Source organism: Hippopotamus amphibius, chromosome 14, assembly GCF_030028045.1.
Source record: "Hippopotamus amphibius kiboko isolate mHipAmp2 chromosome 14, mHipAmp2.hap2, whole genome shotgun sequence".
Classification (NCBI taxonomy): Eukaryota; Metazoa; Chordata; class Mammalia; order Artiodactyla; family Hippopotamidae; genus Hippopotamus; species Hippopotamus amphibius.
This window is the reverse complement of record NC_080199.1, coordinates 65109930-65129237: the sequence shown is the minus strand read 5'-3', so window position 1 is coordinate 65129237 and position 19308 is coordinate 65109930. Positions and strand designations below refer to the sequence as shown.

General features: G+C 38.0%; 1 protein-coding gene across 1 annotated transcript in view; it reads right to left on the bottom strand.

Moving 5' to 3' along the window:
* MRPS31 (mitochondrial ribosomal protein S31) overlaps nt 1-19020 on the bottom strand; it is a 28235-nt gene extending 9215 nt beyond the window's left edge. The window contains exons 1-6 of the mRNA XM_057707670.1: nt 18815-19020; nt 15332-15613; nt 11001-11159; nt 9714-9854; nt 7034-7113; nt 3263-3406 (exon numbers count right to left, since the gene is read on the bottom strand). Of these exons, the coding sequence (XP_057563653.1) occupies nt 3263-3406; nt 7034-7113; nt 9714-9854; nt 11001-11159; nt 15332-15613; nt 18815-18939 (931 nt within the window). The 5' untranslated portion in view covers nt 18940-19020. The remainder of the gene's footprint in view (nt 1-3262; nt 3407-7033; nt 7114-9713; nt 9855-11000; nt 11160-15331; nt 15614-18814) is intronic.
* Between the last annotated feature and the right edge of the window lie 288 nt (nt 19021-19308).

The following is a 19308-nucleotide window of genomic DNA, read 5'->3' as shown; positions in this document are numbered from 1 at the left end:
TAATTCTGCTTTAAATATTACTGAATACAGCTAAAAATATGGTACAGTGAAAAAAAGGGTAAAATCCAGTTCATAATAGTGACCAATTATTTTTGACAAGAGTATATTACAGCACTGAAGCAAATACAGTCACTTTCACTTTGACTTGTTTCCACTTCTATTTTTTCAAAACTATTATTTCTTTTCCTGTCAGTACTTTGAGGCTCTTGTTCATGGGCCACCATCTCAAACAACCAACAAATTATTGCAGATAACACAGACCTAATCATCTTTATATTTGCCCTAATTTTCTGCACAATATACCCTCCCGCATAACAACAAAAAGCCCTCTTTAGAGTTTTATGGTAATTCCAAGCTTTTCTAATTTTTCTTGCTAGCTCATATTACAGCACACATTCCAGATACCCTAGCAAAGGATGGCATGTTCAAGTGAACAAGTTTAATCCAACTGAAGAATAAAAACAAAAGTGTGACTGACATCCATGACTGAGTTTCTTGGCCCACTGAAGCTTCTAAACTGAGAATTATTCTTGGAGGGCATTTCAAAAACACCTGTAGTTTGGTGGCATAGACATGGCTAATGGATATTCAGAGCAAGACTGTTAACTGGGTACTATGGGATTAAATTTGGGATAAAATTTATACAAAGCCAGAGCTAAAATAACAGTGATCTTATTATCAATCCAATATATAACAAATACTACAAAATCTAACTGGGAATAATTTCACCTAACAGCTTTCATAAATCTCTGAGCTAGCAAAGTGCATCAGAAGGGACAAACCATGTCTTAAAACTAACAAAAAGCTACTTCAAATTGGAAAAACAATTTTTACATTTTAAGCGGCAAAACAAACAACTGCAATTTTTTATATAACAGGAAAACACAACACTGGGAAGTAAACTATAAACACAGGACATGCCATTTTGTCATTTTCGGCATTACATTCCCAAACTGACATGGTGAGCCCCTAAATACAAAACATCTTTTCCCAAAAGCATCAAAGTAAATCTTCATGAAACTAATTATTAGGAGAGAGCATGACGTTTTATTAATGTTAAAATTTAAGTATAAGAAATATAAAAGAGTGTTACTGAACGGCTAAGGCCGTTCTAGCCACTCCTCTTAAAGTAATCAGAAGCTCCTAAGTGTGTATGGGAGGGAGTGATCAAAGTGAGAAAGTTTCCACAGTTCCCTTCCTGTTTTTCGTTCAGATAACAATTGCCTTCAGGAGCTGGAAATGAGATACCTCCCCTTCCGACCCCGAAGCATTAATAATATGTACAGGGTATATGGACACTTGTCACATCTATCTCCCCAACCCGACCAGAAAACATGTTTGTTTGTTTTTTTTCCTTTTTTAGAAATTACACTTTCTCAAAAACCAGGTCAAAAATAAGATAAATTCCTTTGGAGTCTGGACACTCAAAATTTTGATGAACTTAAATTTAAATGTTTTACCGCTGCTGACAATGTACCACCAATTCATGCTCTCCTATTAACCTATTTGGTGGTTCCTAGAAAACCCACAATATCCTCATGAATATTTTATGATTTTAAAATGTTATCGTATAGAAGAGAAAACAGTTATAATAGCAAACTCCCTCACAATACTGTTGTTGTAGACACAGGGATGAGTACTCGTATAATCTCAGTTGTTTCTCAGAAGAATCCCATAAAATAATCCTATTATTATTCCCATCATTTTATAAAATGGAGGATGTGAGGCTTGGAGAGATTAAGACTCACTCAGGAACCTGAACTCTACCCACCACACTCACTGTCTCTCCTAATCAAGTCATGTATTCTACCTCAATACTAGGTTTTAAAATCATGCCTTTAACCGCAAGGACCTGGAACACCCAAGTTTCATCAAATATGGAATGAAGCCTTCCCTTCATATCACAGATTGTATTTTGTTAGTTTGTTTGCTACTTTTAAAATTCTATGATCATACAGGAGGGGAAAAGAACCAACATTTATTCCTATGTATTCAATGCCAAGAACTGTGCTGAGCAACTCAGTAACTTATCTGATTTAATTCTTAAACATTCTTCCAACGCGGTATCTTCAGTTTTACAGATGAGGAAACTAAGGCTCAGGAGGTTACATAATTTTCTCACAGGCAAATGGCTAATTACTGACAGAGCTGGAATCTGTACTCAGGTTCATACAAATAAAAGTCCTTGGTTTTTTATTTTTTTTAAACCTTATTCTGATAGCTTCCAGAATGTAGAAGCCATAATACTTAAAAAAAAAATACATTATATAATAGATGAAATATAGATTTTTATATGACTGAATACATCATACAAATACACAAAATATTAAGAATCTGCTAAAGGATTTCTAAGTCCCTAAAGTTTTCCTATACAAAAGATTACTTTATGAAAATATAACACTATTTAAGTTTCCACTCCACTTATTAATCCAAACAAATGAAAGGTTATCAAAATTAAAATATTACAGTGCAGTGAAATACTACAAAGGTTAAAACATGGACTACATTTTCCTAAGACTTCATGAGGTGTTTGAAACTTCTAGCTAATCTCACCATAAAAATAAATGAATCACTTCTAACTGAAAATTCATCTATAAAAATTCACTGAAATGTTTAGCTGATGACATCACGGATGCCATAAACAATAAATAGCACAGTAATACTGTTTTCCTTTTGATTGAGGAAGAGGTAACACCTCTAAAAAAAATCTCCAGGAAAGTAGATAATATTTTATTACCAGTTCAAAGCATCTAGGTATGCAGCCAAGGAGTTCCAAAGAATTTCAAAGCCTCCTAACATTTTTGCTTTGAGTGACTGAATACAAGAAACTTGCATCTCATTAATGCAATGGTTTTTAAATAAAAGATACCAGCATAAAACTTGAAGAGCTGTAATGCTCCCCCAAACTGAAGGGTGATCTCATACTCAGTATTTAGTGTATTAGAAGATTTGCCAGGTAATTTCCTGTTTTCAGCAAGTAGAAAACTGTCATCATTTGCAGTTCTCAACACTTCTATGTCACAGAAATTCATGATGCATTTCTGCCATATAATTTTCCTTCTTTATTTTCCTTACCAAACAACTAGAATTCAGTGACACCTAGCATTCTTTTTAAAAACACTGTCAGATTTCTTTTAGGATATCACAAAGATGTTTGCACAAAGTTTTGAAATTCAGGTAAATATCCTGAAGCTACAACTAAACATCAGCCAGATTTAATCTCAATCACTGAGTTTTATAAACCCATGACGCTGAGACTTACCTGCTTCATTGTTAACTGGGAACTCCCACAATTTCCCCTCTTTTGTCCACTGGATCATCTCTTCAAAACCATTCTGAAAGGGTTGTTCATTGACTGCCCCTAACTGCTTAGCAAATTCTACATCCCAAAGAGAAGGCGCTGCCACTGTTGACATAAAATATCCAAAATACGCACAATTCATGTAAATATCTTTCATTTTTAAAATGTTATCAACAGCCCTGAATTGGTAATTTTCAGATCTTGAAGCTCATAATTAAGCAGTATATAACAAAAGGTCACTCTTTGATAGCTGAAGTTGAAACAAAAACGATACATAAAGACTACAAGCACAATAACTGCAAGCCTTAATTTGTGTTTTGTCTACAATGCTAGGTAATCAACCCCTAGTCTCACTGCCCCCTCTACTGGAAAGGAAAAACGAAATGTCTATTTTGGACATGGATCTTTTTATGAATGTGAATATTTTTTATACAATCTGATTTTGATCTTTAAAGTCCAGCCTGTTTATTTTTGGTCTGTTAAGTCACTAATGTACTACTAATAAAGACCAAATAAGGTACATTAACACAATTAAAATAATAATGTAATTACAATTATAATGACAATAATACTATTAACGCATACCGGGCACTTACTCTGTGCTACATGCTTTTTCTACATTAGTTTATTTACAACCAACAACCAACTCTATGAGTAAGGGAACATACTGTTAGCTTATTAACACCATCACATCACATGTTTCAGTCATTTATTTGTTTTGGAAATTTAAGGCATCTTTAAAGAATGAGTCATATTCCCACCAATCGTTGCTGGTGGAAATGTAAAATGGTACAACTGCTTTGTACTGAATAAAAGAGTTTGGCAGTTTCTTAAGAAGTTAAGAATATACTTATCATATAACCATTTTACTCCTAGGTATCTTCCCAAAAGAAGACATGTCCATACAAAGACCTGTACATGGAAGTTCATGTATGACTATGTCTGACCACACACTGACTGCTGATATGAAGTATGTTGGTCTTGAACATCTGATACAGAAAAAAAAAAAAAAAAGCCCAGCAGCTAGGCAAATTAACCACATTTAGAGTAATTATAACAGAAAATAACTTAATTATCATGGTTACAACTTCTAAATGTATTCAGTGGACACTGATCCACTTTCCACAACCGTCATCACCATCATCGCTACTAAGAGCTGCAACCATCTATTGACTGTCCACTGTTTCCAGGCACTGTACCTGACCCTTTAATTATATTACCTCATTTAATCCTTGAGATGTATGTATTAGCCCCATTTTATAGATGGGAAAAGGGAGACTCAGTGAGGTTACTATGTCTGAATCTGAATTTGAATGGTCAAGATCTACGCAACAACAAAACTATTTCCATTAAGCTAAACTGCCTCTCAGCTCCAGTTTACTCTAGGATAAGCGGTCGGGTCTAAGACAACACCCTTTGCAGCTGTGGTAAGAACTTAGGGGTGAGCAAAATGTGAGAATCATGGGCTGGAAGAACTCATTCATTCAGTCAATAACTAATTACTGAATGCCAACTACATGTCAGGCAGTGTTTTACATGGTATGGAAACAGCAGTGAAAAAAACGCTGAATTTAAATTTGCACTTTGTTGCTATTCTTTATTTAATTGGGAACAAAAGACATTCTTCAGATTCATGCAAGTATAGCTTATTAAAACAGTACCTTCGACAGAGTAAATTTACATAAACCTGCACTTTATTTTCCTTATTAGAGCATAATCATTTTATATTGTTTTATAAAATATATATAACTTCAGTACCTCCTTGCCAGCTAATTTCAGTTCAGGAGTAAGATTTCCAATTTAAAAAAGCAACCTGGCTCCCTCAGGAATCCAAGCGCCTCTCTGGCTGTTCATTAGATGGACCATGGCAGCTGCCCTGACAACAAATTCCCTGCTTGAGGCAAGCTTAAGAGTTGCTACTTTAGGAATTCCCTGGTGGTCCCATAGTTAAGATTCACTGCAGTGGCTGGGGTTTAATCCCTGGTCGGGAAACTAAGATCCCGCAAGCTGGGTGGTGACCCCCGCCACCCCCAAAAAAAAGAGCTGCCACTTCAACAGGGGAGAGGTGATCCATTTCCACACCTGTGCACTTGCATTTCCTTTTCATCATATAGGACAGAAATGCAGTTGTCACAATACAAGAAGGGTGGTTGTTCTCTTAGTTTCATCTTCAGTTTAAATGAATAGTGATTGAATTAACGCCTTTCCTCCATGGATATTTTTTTTATAGTTCAATTTGTTTAAAAAAGGATTTAAGGACTTCCTAGGTGGCGCAGTGGGTAAGAATCTGCCTGCCAATGCAGGGGACACGGGTTCAAGCCCTGCCCCAGGAATATACCACATGCCGCAGAGCAACTAAGCCCGTGTGCCATAAAAAAAAAAAAAAAAAAAAAAAAAAACAATTATTTAAAAATAAATAAATAAATAAATAAAAAATAAAAAAGGATTTAAGATATATGATAATGGGTTTCTATTATTTGTCAGCCACTTGGGTAGGGGCTATTGCATATACAAAAATCAATGAGACCTAGCCCCTGGTATCAAGGAGTTTATTGAATAGTGGAAAATCAGATGTTCTCATAAGTAACTGATAGAAAGATTAAATGAGCCACTGGAAGATGGTCTAGAAACTTAAATATCAAAAATAAAATTATTTCTACCAAGGTCCAAAAAGTTAACTTATAATCCTTAGAAATGAAAGTCACTTATAAGCTAAGACCATTTGTATGGAGTTTCTTCATTTATTTTAAGTTATAAGTAAAACAAATTTAATGTTAAGCAAGAGCACACTTAATCCTCTTTTTTTAAATAAATTTACTTATTTATTTATTTATTGGCTGTGTTGGGTCTTCATTGCTGCGCATGAGCTTTCCCTAGTTGTGATGAGCAGGGGCTACTCTTCGTCGCGGTGCTCGGGCTTCTCGGTGCGGTGGCTTCTCTTGTTGTGGAGCGTGGGCTCTAGGCACATGGCTTCAGTAGTTGTGGCACGCAAGCTCAATAGTTGTTGCTCACGGGATCTAGTGCACAGGCTCAGTAGTTGTGGCACATGGGCTTAATTGCTCCATGGCATGTAGGACCTTCCCAGACTAGGGATCAAACCTGTGTCCCCTGCATTGACAGGCGGATTCTTAACCACTGCGCCACCAGGGAAGTCCCTAATTCTATTTTAATCAGGCTTAAAATGGTGACTGTGAAGGATTTGACTTCTTGCCAAAAGAAGAAAGGGGGAAAAACGGAAAACAAAGACTAACCGTGTGTTAAGAAAAAAACACCTCAAGTCTGCTAAATATATTCCCTGAATGCTCTCCTTCCCATCTCCTAAATAATCTCTAAATCACTTCAATAAGTTTGCATCCATAATGCTATCTCCTCTTCTAGAGAGTAGGCTGCCTTAGGGCAGACACCACAATCTATCTTTACATAATAGCACAGAGGTGTGTTGCAAGCAGTAGGTGATCATTAATGTTCTAACCCAAGTTAGCAGCCAACTATAGATCTGGATTCATGCGGCTGATGGTACTTACCTCCCGCTGTCTCATGGGCTGCAACGTTTCAAGGGGGAAATCTGACCAACACTAGCAATGCCAACAGCTATATTACTAAGCAAGTTCCAGGTCAATGACAGGATGGAATATTAAACTACCTGATTATTATGCAACCAAAACATGAAGGACATTTTTCAAAGATGGAATGTTTCTATACCTGAGAAATATTGTTATTTTCTTAACAAACCTGTTTCAGGTGCCTCTTCAGTAACTGCCTTAAGCTCAAAAATATTAAGCCTCTTCCCCTTGAATATATTTTTCCGAAAACTGAAAAAGAAAAAAATTATTTTAATGAGTATTTTTATACATAATCAACAAAAATTGTTTATGAGAAGAATCTTTAATATGAAATATTCAATGTAAAAATTGAAAATAATTCCAGTGCCCCATACCAGACATTTTAACTAAACTGCCACAGCTTTAGGACTTATAACTAAAAACAGAAACAAGTTCACTTGAATTTTTGCATCATAATACAAAAAAGCAATTACAACACTTTAACTTCCAAAATACCTAATTGAAAAGATCAGCTTAGTTTGCCACAATTTTTATTTGATCCATTTCATATTAAGGTTTTAGAAAACCTGACACTGTGGAAAGCTATCAAAATGTGATGTTAGAAGTCGTTAAAGTCAACATTTGTCTTAGTTTAAGGGTAGAAAACACTGCACGCTTAATTACAAATTATAATTATAAAAGATTGCACAGGAAAATCAAAACATTCCCACTTACAAAGCAATCATTCTGTAATTTAAAAATAATGATTAACTTTCTTCACATAACTATTTAATTAACTGGAAATTACTGTCTGAGAGTTAATAGGTAACTTCTCCTCGTATGTTTTAATCAACGGCTCTATGCATCAATTCACGTTCTTACTTGAATAAATTAACTGGCAGATTAAACACTAGTTTATAAACTGGAGGGTTAGTTGTTAAAGTAATTTTGGATTCTTTTCTGGATCAAATTACTTCTTTCTACCAAATTAAACTAACTGAAAAGAATGAAAACACCACATTAAAATTAGATAACATGATCTCAAATCACATAGTTTTTCTTCTAGCAGGTCCCCGAGTATTTGTAAACAAAGGCTACGGAACTACGCTCAGTGCCTTGCACTCTTCTCCCCACCCAGCATTCCCTCAGCTTTGTGCCAGGTGAATAGGATGATGCATTAAAGTAACTCACAGTCAAGAGGGAGTGATTTGCTAAAGTATGGAATTTTAAAAGAGGAATGTACTAAGAGAAGGGATGGGAAAGGACATTTGCTGTGCATCTACTATATATCATTTACACATTTCTATTCCTCAAGAAAGCTATTTAAGCAGGCTTCACTTCCAGCATTTCATAGACAGGGAAGCAGACTAATGAGGCTATGAAAGATGTCTGGTCACAGAATTAGTCAGATGCACAGTGCAGGCCAGCGAGACTCCAAAGCCAGTGCTCCGGACTCACACCTCTCCATCCCTACCTGAAGGAGTCAGTCCAGGCCTGGATTGTCTCAGGCTGTCCCAAGTCAGAGCAGGTGAACGACTTGGTACCTCACCATAGCTTCCCCTTATTCTAGAGTCCTTTAGGCAGCTTTTTAATGCAGTCATTATATGTACATTAAACCCCTTCCCTACTTTCTTAGCTTCTTCCTCACCGCCTTCTAATTTCTGACGACAGCTCAAATCATTAAAAATCAGCCTATGATATAGCATTCTAATGTAGTTGCACAGGATCATTTCAAAGAATGATTCAAAGAAGACTAAAGTTAAATATTTTGGAGGACTTTTTTTTTTAGGTTTTCAAGGTTTGTGTTTTTTTTTTAATTTAATATTTTGGGGGCATATAGTTGATTTACAATGTTGTGTTAGTTTCTGCTGTACAGCAAAATGAGTCAGTTATGCATATACATTTATCCACTCTTTTTTAGATTCCATTCCCAGATAGGTCATTACTGCGGGACTCTTAAGTTAAACTCCAAGTAAAACATTCTACTTTATTTAATATCATAGATATAAGAATCACTTTAAATTAGTAATTCAAATAATCTTCCAGTCAGTATAACCCTGCACTTCCTTTGTTAACTGCTGACCATCTTTTCCAATTTTCCTGTACAAATTAATAATTTAATACTCAGAAGGAGCTAAGTCAGGTCAGGTTCCTGAGATTATACACAGAAGTAACCCATGGAATACACAACACACAGAAAACATTCCAATTGTAAGCACACCCTGCTATAAAGTTCAGTTAGTATTTTTCACACCACGCTAAATAATTGGTTCCCCCTCCCCAACTATCACTTTATAGACTTGAAAGAGAGAAAGAACAGATACTTTATGTACATACAGACAGCTCTATTATAAAATAACTACATAAGGCATGGCTTAGCATCTTTAAGAACTGAAAATTACCAAATTCAGATTGCCACAAATGATCCACCACTTTAAGGTATCATAACGGATCTTCTTCCTTTTTTTGATGGTGGGTTATTTCTCTCAGGTGTGAAGAAAGATGATTATAGAGAGATATAAAGGTGCATGAATGTACACTGTTAGGTACACATCAGAATGAAAAATAATGCTTCTCACAAAACATTCATTTGTTCAGAATTTGGTCAACTCCACTTACTCTAAATCAGGAGACCTTTATTCACCATGGATAAATGTGAGGCAGTGCCCGTTCCGATCTACAATATAGAAAAATGTAGGGCTGCTAAACCCACTACATCTTTCCTTCCCTAGGAAATGGTACATGGAGAGTAAGGAGATAGATACAAATGCATCGTGATGTTCAGATACCCAACAGCAACAATATGCACAGCAACAACATAAATCTACCGTTTAACAAACAAAACCAAGCAGACTGTGGGGCCTGAATACCTTTTTCTCAGCTCAGCGATCTTCTCTTGGTCAACAAACTCATCAGACCCTTCGTCAAACTGAATCTGATGCACTGGTCTCATGCTAACTCTCGCTGTGGCAGATCTGGCAACTTTCATATCTGATACGATGTTACTGAAACTGAAATAAGAAAAAGGTCAAATGTGGTAGAAATTTTAGCTACAGAAAAGTAATAAGCTTTCTTAAACATGAGATTCATATCACTTATTTCACTTGTACGCACTAGTACCTCATAAAAAGTCATGTTTAAATAAAAGATTACACATTGCACATTAACACCACAGACCACTAAGACTGATGTTGCCTTCTGTCTTTTAAAGATGTTCTTCAGAAATGTTCATTTAAAAAATAATTAAGGACTTCCCTGGTGGCACAGTGGTTAAGAATCCGCCTGCCAATGCAGGTGACATGGGTTGGATCCCTGGTCCGGGAAGAACCCACATGCTGCGGAGCAACTAAGCCCGTGCGCCACACCTGCTGAGCCTGCGCTCTAGAGCCCATGTGCTGCAACTAATGAAGCCCATGCACCTAGAGCCCGTGCTCCATAACAAGAGAAGCCACTGCAAGGAGAAGCCCACGCACAACAATGAAGACCCAATGCAGCCAAAAATAAGAAAAAAAAGTAAGAGTCACTCGTGAAAAATTGTCAAACATATAGAGAAGTAGATATATAATCAATATCTATATACCTATCACCTAGATTAAAAAACTGTATTAAAGCTGAAATTTAGCCATATTTATTTGTTGCTTTGCATTTGTTCAAACACAAACAAAATGAGTGATCATCCTGTACATAAAACCAGCACATGGGAATTCCCTGGTGGTCAAAAAGTTAGGACTCAGTGCTTTCAATGCCAGGGCCCAGGTTCAATCCCTGGTTGGGGAACTAAGACCCTGTAAACGGCAGGGCATGGCCAAAAAAATACATAAATAAAACCAGCACATTATGTAACTGAAAAAAAAAAATTTCTCAGAGAAACTGTCTTATCCTGTTATTTATTTATTTATAGTAACATTATTGAATTTACCACTTCTTTTTCAGGGACAAGAAATTATGTATCAATAACTTCTCAAAAGAAGTTTAAACATTCAATTGGTCTTTTAAAACAGCTATCTTAACACATGAGTTTTAAAAGAAATCAAACTGCTAATATTTATGAGGCGTATTTTATACACAAATGAATATATTATGTATATTCGCACTCACGTGAAGCCAGCCTGTTTTGAGATATCAGCATCACTGACACAGCTATTTGATTTACTAACCTAATTTTAGGTCTCCCTCCATCCTTCTGTGCCCTCGAGTCCTCCTCGTGCTGCTGAAGCTGCTTGAGCAGCTCTGACTTGGTCGTCTGCTTGTCAAAAGGGAGAGAGTCTGCAACTGCGGACGCAGCCGCCACCAACTCCGGGCTCAGGGACTCCCTCCTGAAGAAGAACCCGGAAAACAAACGAGAGAAAAGAGGCCTTACTTTCGTGGAAAGTAAAATGATTTCTTGGGAGAAAATCTGTTGTTCAAAAAGTATCATTCAACTCAATTTCTGACAAAATCAAGAATTCTTAACAATATTGTAAATCAACTATACTTCAATAAAAATGTTTTTTAAAAAAGAATTCTTAAATATTAGGTATGAGTTTTATATAAATGTTATAATGTTGAAGGTTAAAGTGAATGGATCCTTGCTGAAGCACAATGCTAACTCAGAACAATGTAATAAGGTGAAGGATGAAAGATCAACCTCAGAAATGATAAATTGGTGGATTTTTAAGTTAGATGCCATTTTATTTCAAAAACAATACATACCGCAAATAAATATAAAAGTGGTTAAACCTGTTTATACAAGCTTTAATCAGAAAGCCCCAAACTAGAAACAACCCAAAGGTCTATCATCAGAACAGATAAACAGACTGTGAGATATCTGACCAATGGAACGGTACTTCGCTCTTGCCACAGCATGTATGAAATTGAATGAAAGAAGCTGGACTTTAAAAAGTATATATTGTATGAGTCCACGTATATCAAACTCTAGACAAGGCCAAATCAAGATGAAAAAAATCAGAACAGTGGCTGCCTCAGAACAGAAGGTTACTGACAGGCAAGGTGAAACAGGAAATGCTCTGCATCTTGGAAAGTGTGTGGGTTACAGTTACATGGGCACATCAGTTTGTCAATATCTCACAGCTAAGATTTGTACACTTTAATGTATGTAAATTTTACCTAGAAAAAAACCCCATAAATCATCATCAAGTGGGAGATGGAAAGTGGGTAAAGGTATAGATGACACAAGAATGGCAAGATGTGATAATTATCAAAACTTCATCATACGATTTTGTTTACTTCTGTTTTAAATTTTCCGTAAGCACTGGAATGCACATGGACAAGCTTTCAGAGGATTCCAGATACCAGTTTTGAACCTGCCCTTGCTGATGCTGAGTGGAGCAGACACAGCTATCTTTGCAGCTCTTTGCCCAAACTGCAGAGAGATGCAGCCACTAAGCCTTGGGATGGTTATCATGTAGTAACAGATAACTGGAACAGATTTTGGTGCCTAGAGGTTGGGTGCTGCTGTAATTAAAAACAAAAAACAAAACCCTAAAACGTATGGGAGAGGTTTGGCTATTGGGCAGAAGGGGGAACCAGAAAGATCCTAAGGCAAGCGTCAGTGAAAGCTTAGAGCCTCAAAGAGACAGAGCCTGGTGGGCCTCAAGGAAGCTGTGCGTGAGGGCTGTAGGAAAATCAATGTTACTGGAAGCTGGAGGAAAGTGGACCTTTGTTTAGCAACACTACTGCTTGAAGTAATATGGAAAACAAGAGATATGCTCAGTGAACTGGATGATCTAGTAAGAAGACTTCCAGGCAGAATACTGAAGGCGTCTCCTGCCTTCTCAGTGGCCGATGGTAAAATGTGAGAGGAGAGACATAAGAAAGAACTGTTCCACACAAAGGAGCCAAGACTTGCTGGGATCAAAAGTAAAACATTTCTCATTCTTAGCCTCTCCAGATAGCAAATGATGCTAAAATTTAGAAATGGCTTCTGTACAGAGATCAACCAGGGCAGCATTTAGGAAAACATGGTCTAAAGATAAAGCTGTGGCTGCAAAACCCTTTGTTGAGATCTTAGAAAGATTTAAGATGGTGCCTCAGACAACAGGAATCCTAAGAAACTTAAAGGTGTGGTCCCAGGGCCTCTCACAGGCAGCTCAATGTAGACCATGACCTCGATTCCCAAACTGTGCCCTAAGGCACCCCGGAATACCATAGGGAAATATTAACCATATCTGTCAGTGACTGTGTGAACTACTAAGTCAAAGTAGGTCACAGTTTTAATAGTTTTTAGACCACTGCATTCCTTTCGATGCCACCGTATCTTTGTGAAGATGGCTCTCTAGCAGTTGCTGTGACCCTTCAAAAATCAATATGGAACAGGAATGAGAGTGACGTTGTCCAATCTGATTCCAAGACTAGGTTATAAAAACCATACAAATTCCTAGGGGCTCATTTTCTCTTGGGACACTCACCCTTAGAACCCAGCCACCATGCAGTGAGGAAGCCCAGGCCACATATAGGTGTTTCTGTAATAGTCCTGGCTAAGGTGTCCGCTAACAGCCAGCACTGACTACCTGAGTGAGCAAACCCACAGATGACTCCAGCCCCTCAACTTCCAAGTCTTCCAGCTGAGGCCTGAGACATCATGGAGCAGAGATTAGTCTTCTCTATTGTGCTCCATCCAAATTACTGATCCACAGAATCTGTGTGCATTAAAACATGGCTGTTTTATGCTGCTGCATTTGGGGGCAATTGTTATGTACCCATGGTAACTATATCAATGTGTGTGTGTGGGGGGTCAATATAGAATACAAATAAACAAACTACAAGCAGGCCATGCACAGAGCAGTGAGGACAGTACATCAGGAATCAAAGATGATGATTCACTGAATTCTGTGCATCTGGGATGCCTTTAAAAAAAAACCAAAAAAGCAGACTGGAGGGGGGTGGGAATCATTAAAAGATACATTTTTTAAAACTCAAAACAAATATATCTCATTCAGCAATCTTTTGAGGTAGGACCAAAGCCTCTTTTTGAACATAGGACCACTGACAGAACCCAAGGTACATCTTTTATATGCACACCACGCCCATAGTACATCCTCCAACCAATTGCCAATTTTGGTTTCTTTAAAGTGGAAACATGGAGCAACAACTTAAAATGCTTACAAAGCAGTCTGAGTGCAGAATTTTTCCAGATTTTTATGCTTGTCTCATTCACACCTAAATGGAAAGCAACATTTAAAATGACCTTTACTAAGTCTTTGCAAAGCAATCAACTTATTTTAACCATTTCATTAATAGTTAATTAAACTGGGAACTTCCCTGGTGGTCTAGTGGTAAGACTCCAGTGCTCCCAATGCAGGGGGCCTGGGTTCGATCCCTGGTCCAGGAACTAGGCCCTGCATACATGCCGCAACTAAACATCTTGCATGCTGCAATGAAGATCCCGTGTGCCACAGCTAAGACTTGGCAGAGCCAAAATAAATAAATAAATTAAATATTTTAAAAGTTAATTAAATTGTATAATTATAATAGAAAGCAAAATGGATCATAAACAGGTCTGGAAGCTGGAGAAAAAACTTCACTCTTCATTAGGTATTTATAACTATGTATTTGAGTATTATCTAATTATATATGTATATATTTTTTGTTTATTTGTTTTATAGTGTTTCTAAAAAGGAGGAGAGGATACCTATCACGGGCATTTCCTGTTTGAATTAGCTTACTGTCTACCACCCAGTTATGCTTTCCAGTGGTAGTTTAGATACAATATGATACAATGCAGAAACCAAGCAGTTCCATTAAAGTGCTAAGTCTTTCTGGGAATAGAAATCTCTACTATCTGTTTGTTCTTCTAAGGGAAGTCAGTGATGGGGATCTTAAAGCCACATTTCTTATTACTTGACAATGTCATTGATACAACCATTATTTACATACTTATATATCACTAAAACAAAATTCTGCCATTTAAACTACAACACAATGCTAAAATATCATTTTGCCCTTAGAATCAATAAAATATTATACTCTTTTGACAAGCACAAGTAATTACACTACTTTGAGGAAACCGCATAAGTTGAGAGCCCTGATAATTACTGGTCAAAGGAAGTCATATAAAACAGCTGTAATTAACATGCCAAAATTCTATGGTAGGTGGAATTTTTTCTAATAAAATTTCAAATAAAGAAAAGTTCTTCAGAGACACAAAGCTATCTTCAAATCAGGATGTAAATAATTTCTTAACAGCTTAAAGAAGCAATTAAACGCAGTTAATAACTGATGGATATGTAAGAGAATGTGGAATTCTCAATGAGATCACTACTGTTCCTATCTCTAGCCTCTATATAGATATCCACTTATTTAAATAGAGAACAATAATAGTATTTCTCATGTAATTATTAGCCTCTGTGTTTACAAACTAATATTTAGTCTTCATTAATTCTGTGTCTCCAAGGTACTCTAAAAAAAAATCTTTTTTCTAAAAGAAAAGGCTTACTGGAGTTTCAAAAATTACTGGAAAAAAAAACATTCAAATTGCAATTCAATTTACCTCCTTTGGGGGACTTTTGGAGTTTTCTGAAGTCTGCCAACTGCAGCCTCCAAACTTTCAGGTTGTCTTCTGTTGGGTGGCTTTGTCGTTTGTACATTTGTTGTGCTTAATTCAAGTTTCATGCTCTTAATAATATTTACCAAGTCTTTTTTCACATTCTCCTTTACACTATGTTGGCTCTCTGACTCCTTGGAAATCTCACGGGTTGGAACAGACTGCTCATCTTTCTTGCTATAGGCCACGCTGTTAGTGCCAAGATACCTTTGAATATTATTTTTTGTCCTGAAGATTAAAGAAAACAATGAAAAACAAAACAGTGCAAAATGATACAGGGCTCAAAACGCTGCTTCTACATGTTTAAAATTTTTTCAATCCAGACCCTTCCCTTTTGCTTATCATTGCTGTTCGCAACGGTAAGAACGGCAATTTAACATTTACTGAACGTACACTATGTGCCTAGCCTCATGCAACATCTTATGTCCATTTTCTCACACCCACATCAACTCCATTAAAGGTAGGTATGATGCCCATTTTGCAGATAAGGAAACTGGAAACCATAGAAGTAACTAACCCAAGTGCATGTAGCTCAGAGCTCACTAAGGCCCGAGACACACGGATGAGCACAAATGAGTTACAGGTGTGCTGAGATAATGACCACCTGGTTCTTGAGGTGGCTGTGGGCGGCCCCAGGCTGTTGGTGCGCCTGTTGCCTCCTTCCATTTACCTCAAGGTTTGGTACTAATATCACTGTCTATGTGTTCCATGACATTAAGAAAGTTGCAAAACACTGACATCGTCAATAAATTTCAATGTATTATTCTCTAACCCTAAACTGACAGACTGCCAAGTCCTTGCTCTTAACCTGATATAATATCTCTATAAAAAGTCATAATTAAACAATATGAAAATAAATTTCTATCAGTAAAAAAGATTACTTTCTTCAAAAAAAAAAGTCCTGGGTGTGATTCTAATCTATTTAATCTTCTCATTGAGCTACATATCATTTAACAAATTATTATTTGTTAACTAAGCTAAAATGGAACAGAAAAAAAAGAATATTTGGTGGCTAGAGTTATTCTGCTTTCTTCTTTAGATTTATTTGTGAAAAAGCACAACACAAATGATCACATCAATTTCAAACTCACGCAAAAAAAGATTTCCCAATTCTAAGGAACCCAAATACTAACCTTATTTTGTGGCATTAAAAACTTTTTGATAGTTAATATTGAAGAACTTTAAAAACTAATGAATGTGTCAGTTTCAGTAAGAGGGTGCAATGTATGAAAAGTCGTTTATTAGATATAGTGAATATCTACTCTATGCTGGGCACTAGACTAGGTGTTGATGACACCTTAGTATATAAGAATTTCATGGTTCCTATCTTCATGAATCTAACAGGCTAGAGCATTGCTACTCAAACTTTAATATGTGTAATAACTACCTAGAGGACTTGTTAAACACAGATTCTTTGGTTCCACCAAGGAATTCTGATTCAGTAGCTTTGGGGAGGGACTCAGTCTGCATTTCTAACAAGTTCCCAAGTAACGCTGATGCTGACCATCAGAGGACCATATCTGAGTAAATATGTTACACATGTCATTTACTTCTTACAATCTTACAGAACAGATTTTATCATTCCTGTATTATAGAAGAAACTGCTGCTCAAAAGGTTAAATTAGTGGTTCTTAAACTTTAGAGGTTATATGAATCACCTTGGGAGCTTATTTAAAACATGGGTTTCTGAGATGCTCAGTCGGTAGATTTGGAATCAGGCCCAAGGATGTGCATTTAGCCAAGACCTCAGGTGATTCTGGTGCAACTGATTTCAAGAACCTGCATCAGACCCTGGGTTAAATACTATCTCAAGTTCTCAAAGCTAGCAAGTGGTAGTGCCAGACTAGGGACCCTTTAATGAAAGAGAAAATGGCTATTTCCAAAAATGCTGAAACAAACTATTTGATCTGCTCGTAAGAATGCCAGAGGCCAACACATCAGACGCTTAAAAATCAAAATGAAAACTGAGTAACCAGTATCCTTATAATCAGTACACAGGATGCTCATTATAATACTCAATATGTGCTACCAATGAATTTAGGAGAATGCTCTATTATTTCACATGTGAAAATTAAATTAATACTAAAGGTATTACAACAGAAAGGTGGCAATCAGGAGAATGAGTCTCACATACAAACCGTACTTCAATGTTTCCTTCCAAGACTGCTCTAGTGCTACAGAAAGTAACCTATATTTATACTAGGAAAATCAAGTATAAGGAAGTAACTCCATAACACTAAAATAAGAAAACTCGAGCACTAACCTCCCACCTGGGCTTCTTCGCACTGAGAGCATCTCATCAGCATGTCAAATGCAGCACATTCAAAACCACATTCAAGAGCTTGCTTCTCAGACTTTCCATTTTTCACTCTTCTGTACTGAAGGGGCCTCTTACTATAAATAGGTATTTTTGTATTCTAAAAACTATATTTTAAAAGCCTTCTCAAAGCTGCTCCTCATTCTTCTGTTAACATTAATGGTACCCTATTCCTTCCAGGCAGCCAGCTGAAATCTTTGCTCTGACTACCCTACCCTTATCTCATCATACAACACATCCCAGTAATTTCACCTGTGAATTCTTCTCCATCCAGCTACCTCTTCTCATCCCCACTGCTCCCAACCTGCTTCAGGGCTTTACTTAACTAAACGGTCCCCCAACTGATCTGCACGGAATATACAGGCGGAAGAATTAAGTTCTCATCACCAACAGAGTTCTCAGAGAATAAATACCAACACCAAGTATGCTGCAAATCTTTTTCTTGCCTGGCTAACTCCAACCCGTGGGCCCCCTTCAGATTTTATCAGACTTCTTTTCCTGAAAGGATACTCTGAATCTCTCCTGCAATGGTTAGGCGTTTCGATTTGCTCATCCAGCAACTACCTGTTCAATGAATTACACGGCATTCTGTGCTACCTACACTATCTCAGCGATTACTCTGCTACACCTGAATTGCCTATTTGGTGGAACTCCAAGCTCTGCGATGGCAGGACTATGTTATTCCGGGTTTAAACCCAGTTCTGGCACACGGTAAGCGCTTTATAATAATGGAGGTAAGAATGAATCCATCAGAGTCTTGGGAGGCAAAAACAACGACAAAACAAACAAACAAAAACAACTCCGCTTTCTGGAACCTGGATAAAATGAGGGGAGAAGTGGCAAGAGGGATGAGGCACGGTGTGTAGTAGAAACAGCACAGGGCGGCGGACCAGGCCTATCACCAGAGCTGTTTCTCACGCACGCTACGACCTTGGGCGAGTCATTTTATCTTTCTGGGATTTCCCTTTGCTCAGATTGAAAGCGACGACTTCTGAGATCCCGCGGATCATAACATGGACCCCAGGAAGCCAGAGAGAGAGAACTGAATGTACAGGAGTGGGGACAGGAGTTGCCTGAGGACCTGCGGGGCCAACAGCGCTGAAACGCGGTACCTGAGCGTTCCGCGCGGAGAAGCGAGCAGCACGACGGCGGCCGCCGATGTCTCCGGGCCTCCGGAGCACAGACAGAGGCGGGAAAGGGGGCGAAGAGGGAGGACCGCCGAGACCCTCGGAAACATCACGGAGAAACACACAGAACCAGGAACACAGCGAGGCTGGCGAGTCCTCCGCCAAACACGCCCCCCGCTCCCGCTTCCGTTCCCCAGCCCGACGCGCTCCTCTCCCTTCGTGTTCCGGCGGACAACAGAGGCCGGTAACTGTGTTCCGGGCTCGCCCGCGGCCGAGCCCGCTGCCTCCAGACGGCTCCTACCCCGCGGCGATTCTGATCCCAAAGGTGGAGTCGACTGAGGTCCGTGAGGGTGCGGCACGGCGCTGCGGGCGGGACCCTGACCTGAGAGCTGAGAGTGGAGGGGGCGATCAACTGTGCCAAAACTGCTGGTGGGGCCCGTAAGATGAGGCGCAGAGCTGACCCTACTGTGCGGCGTTTG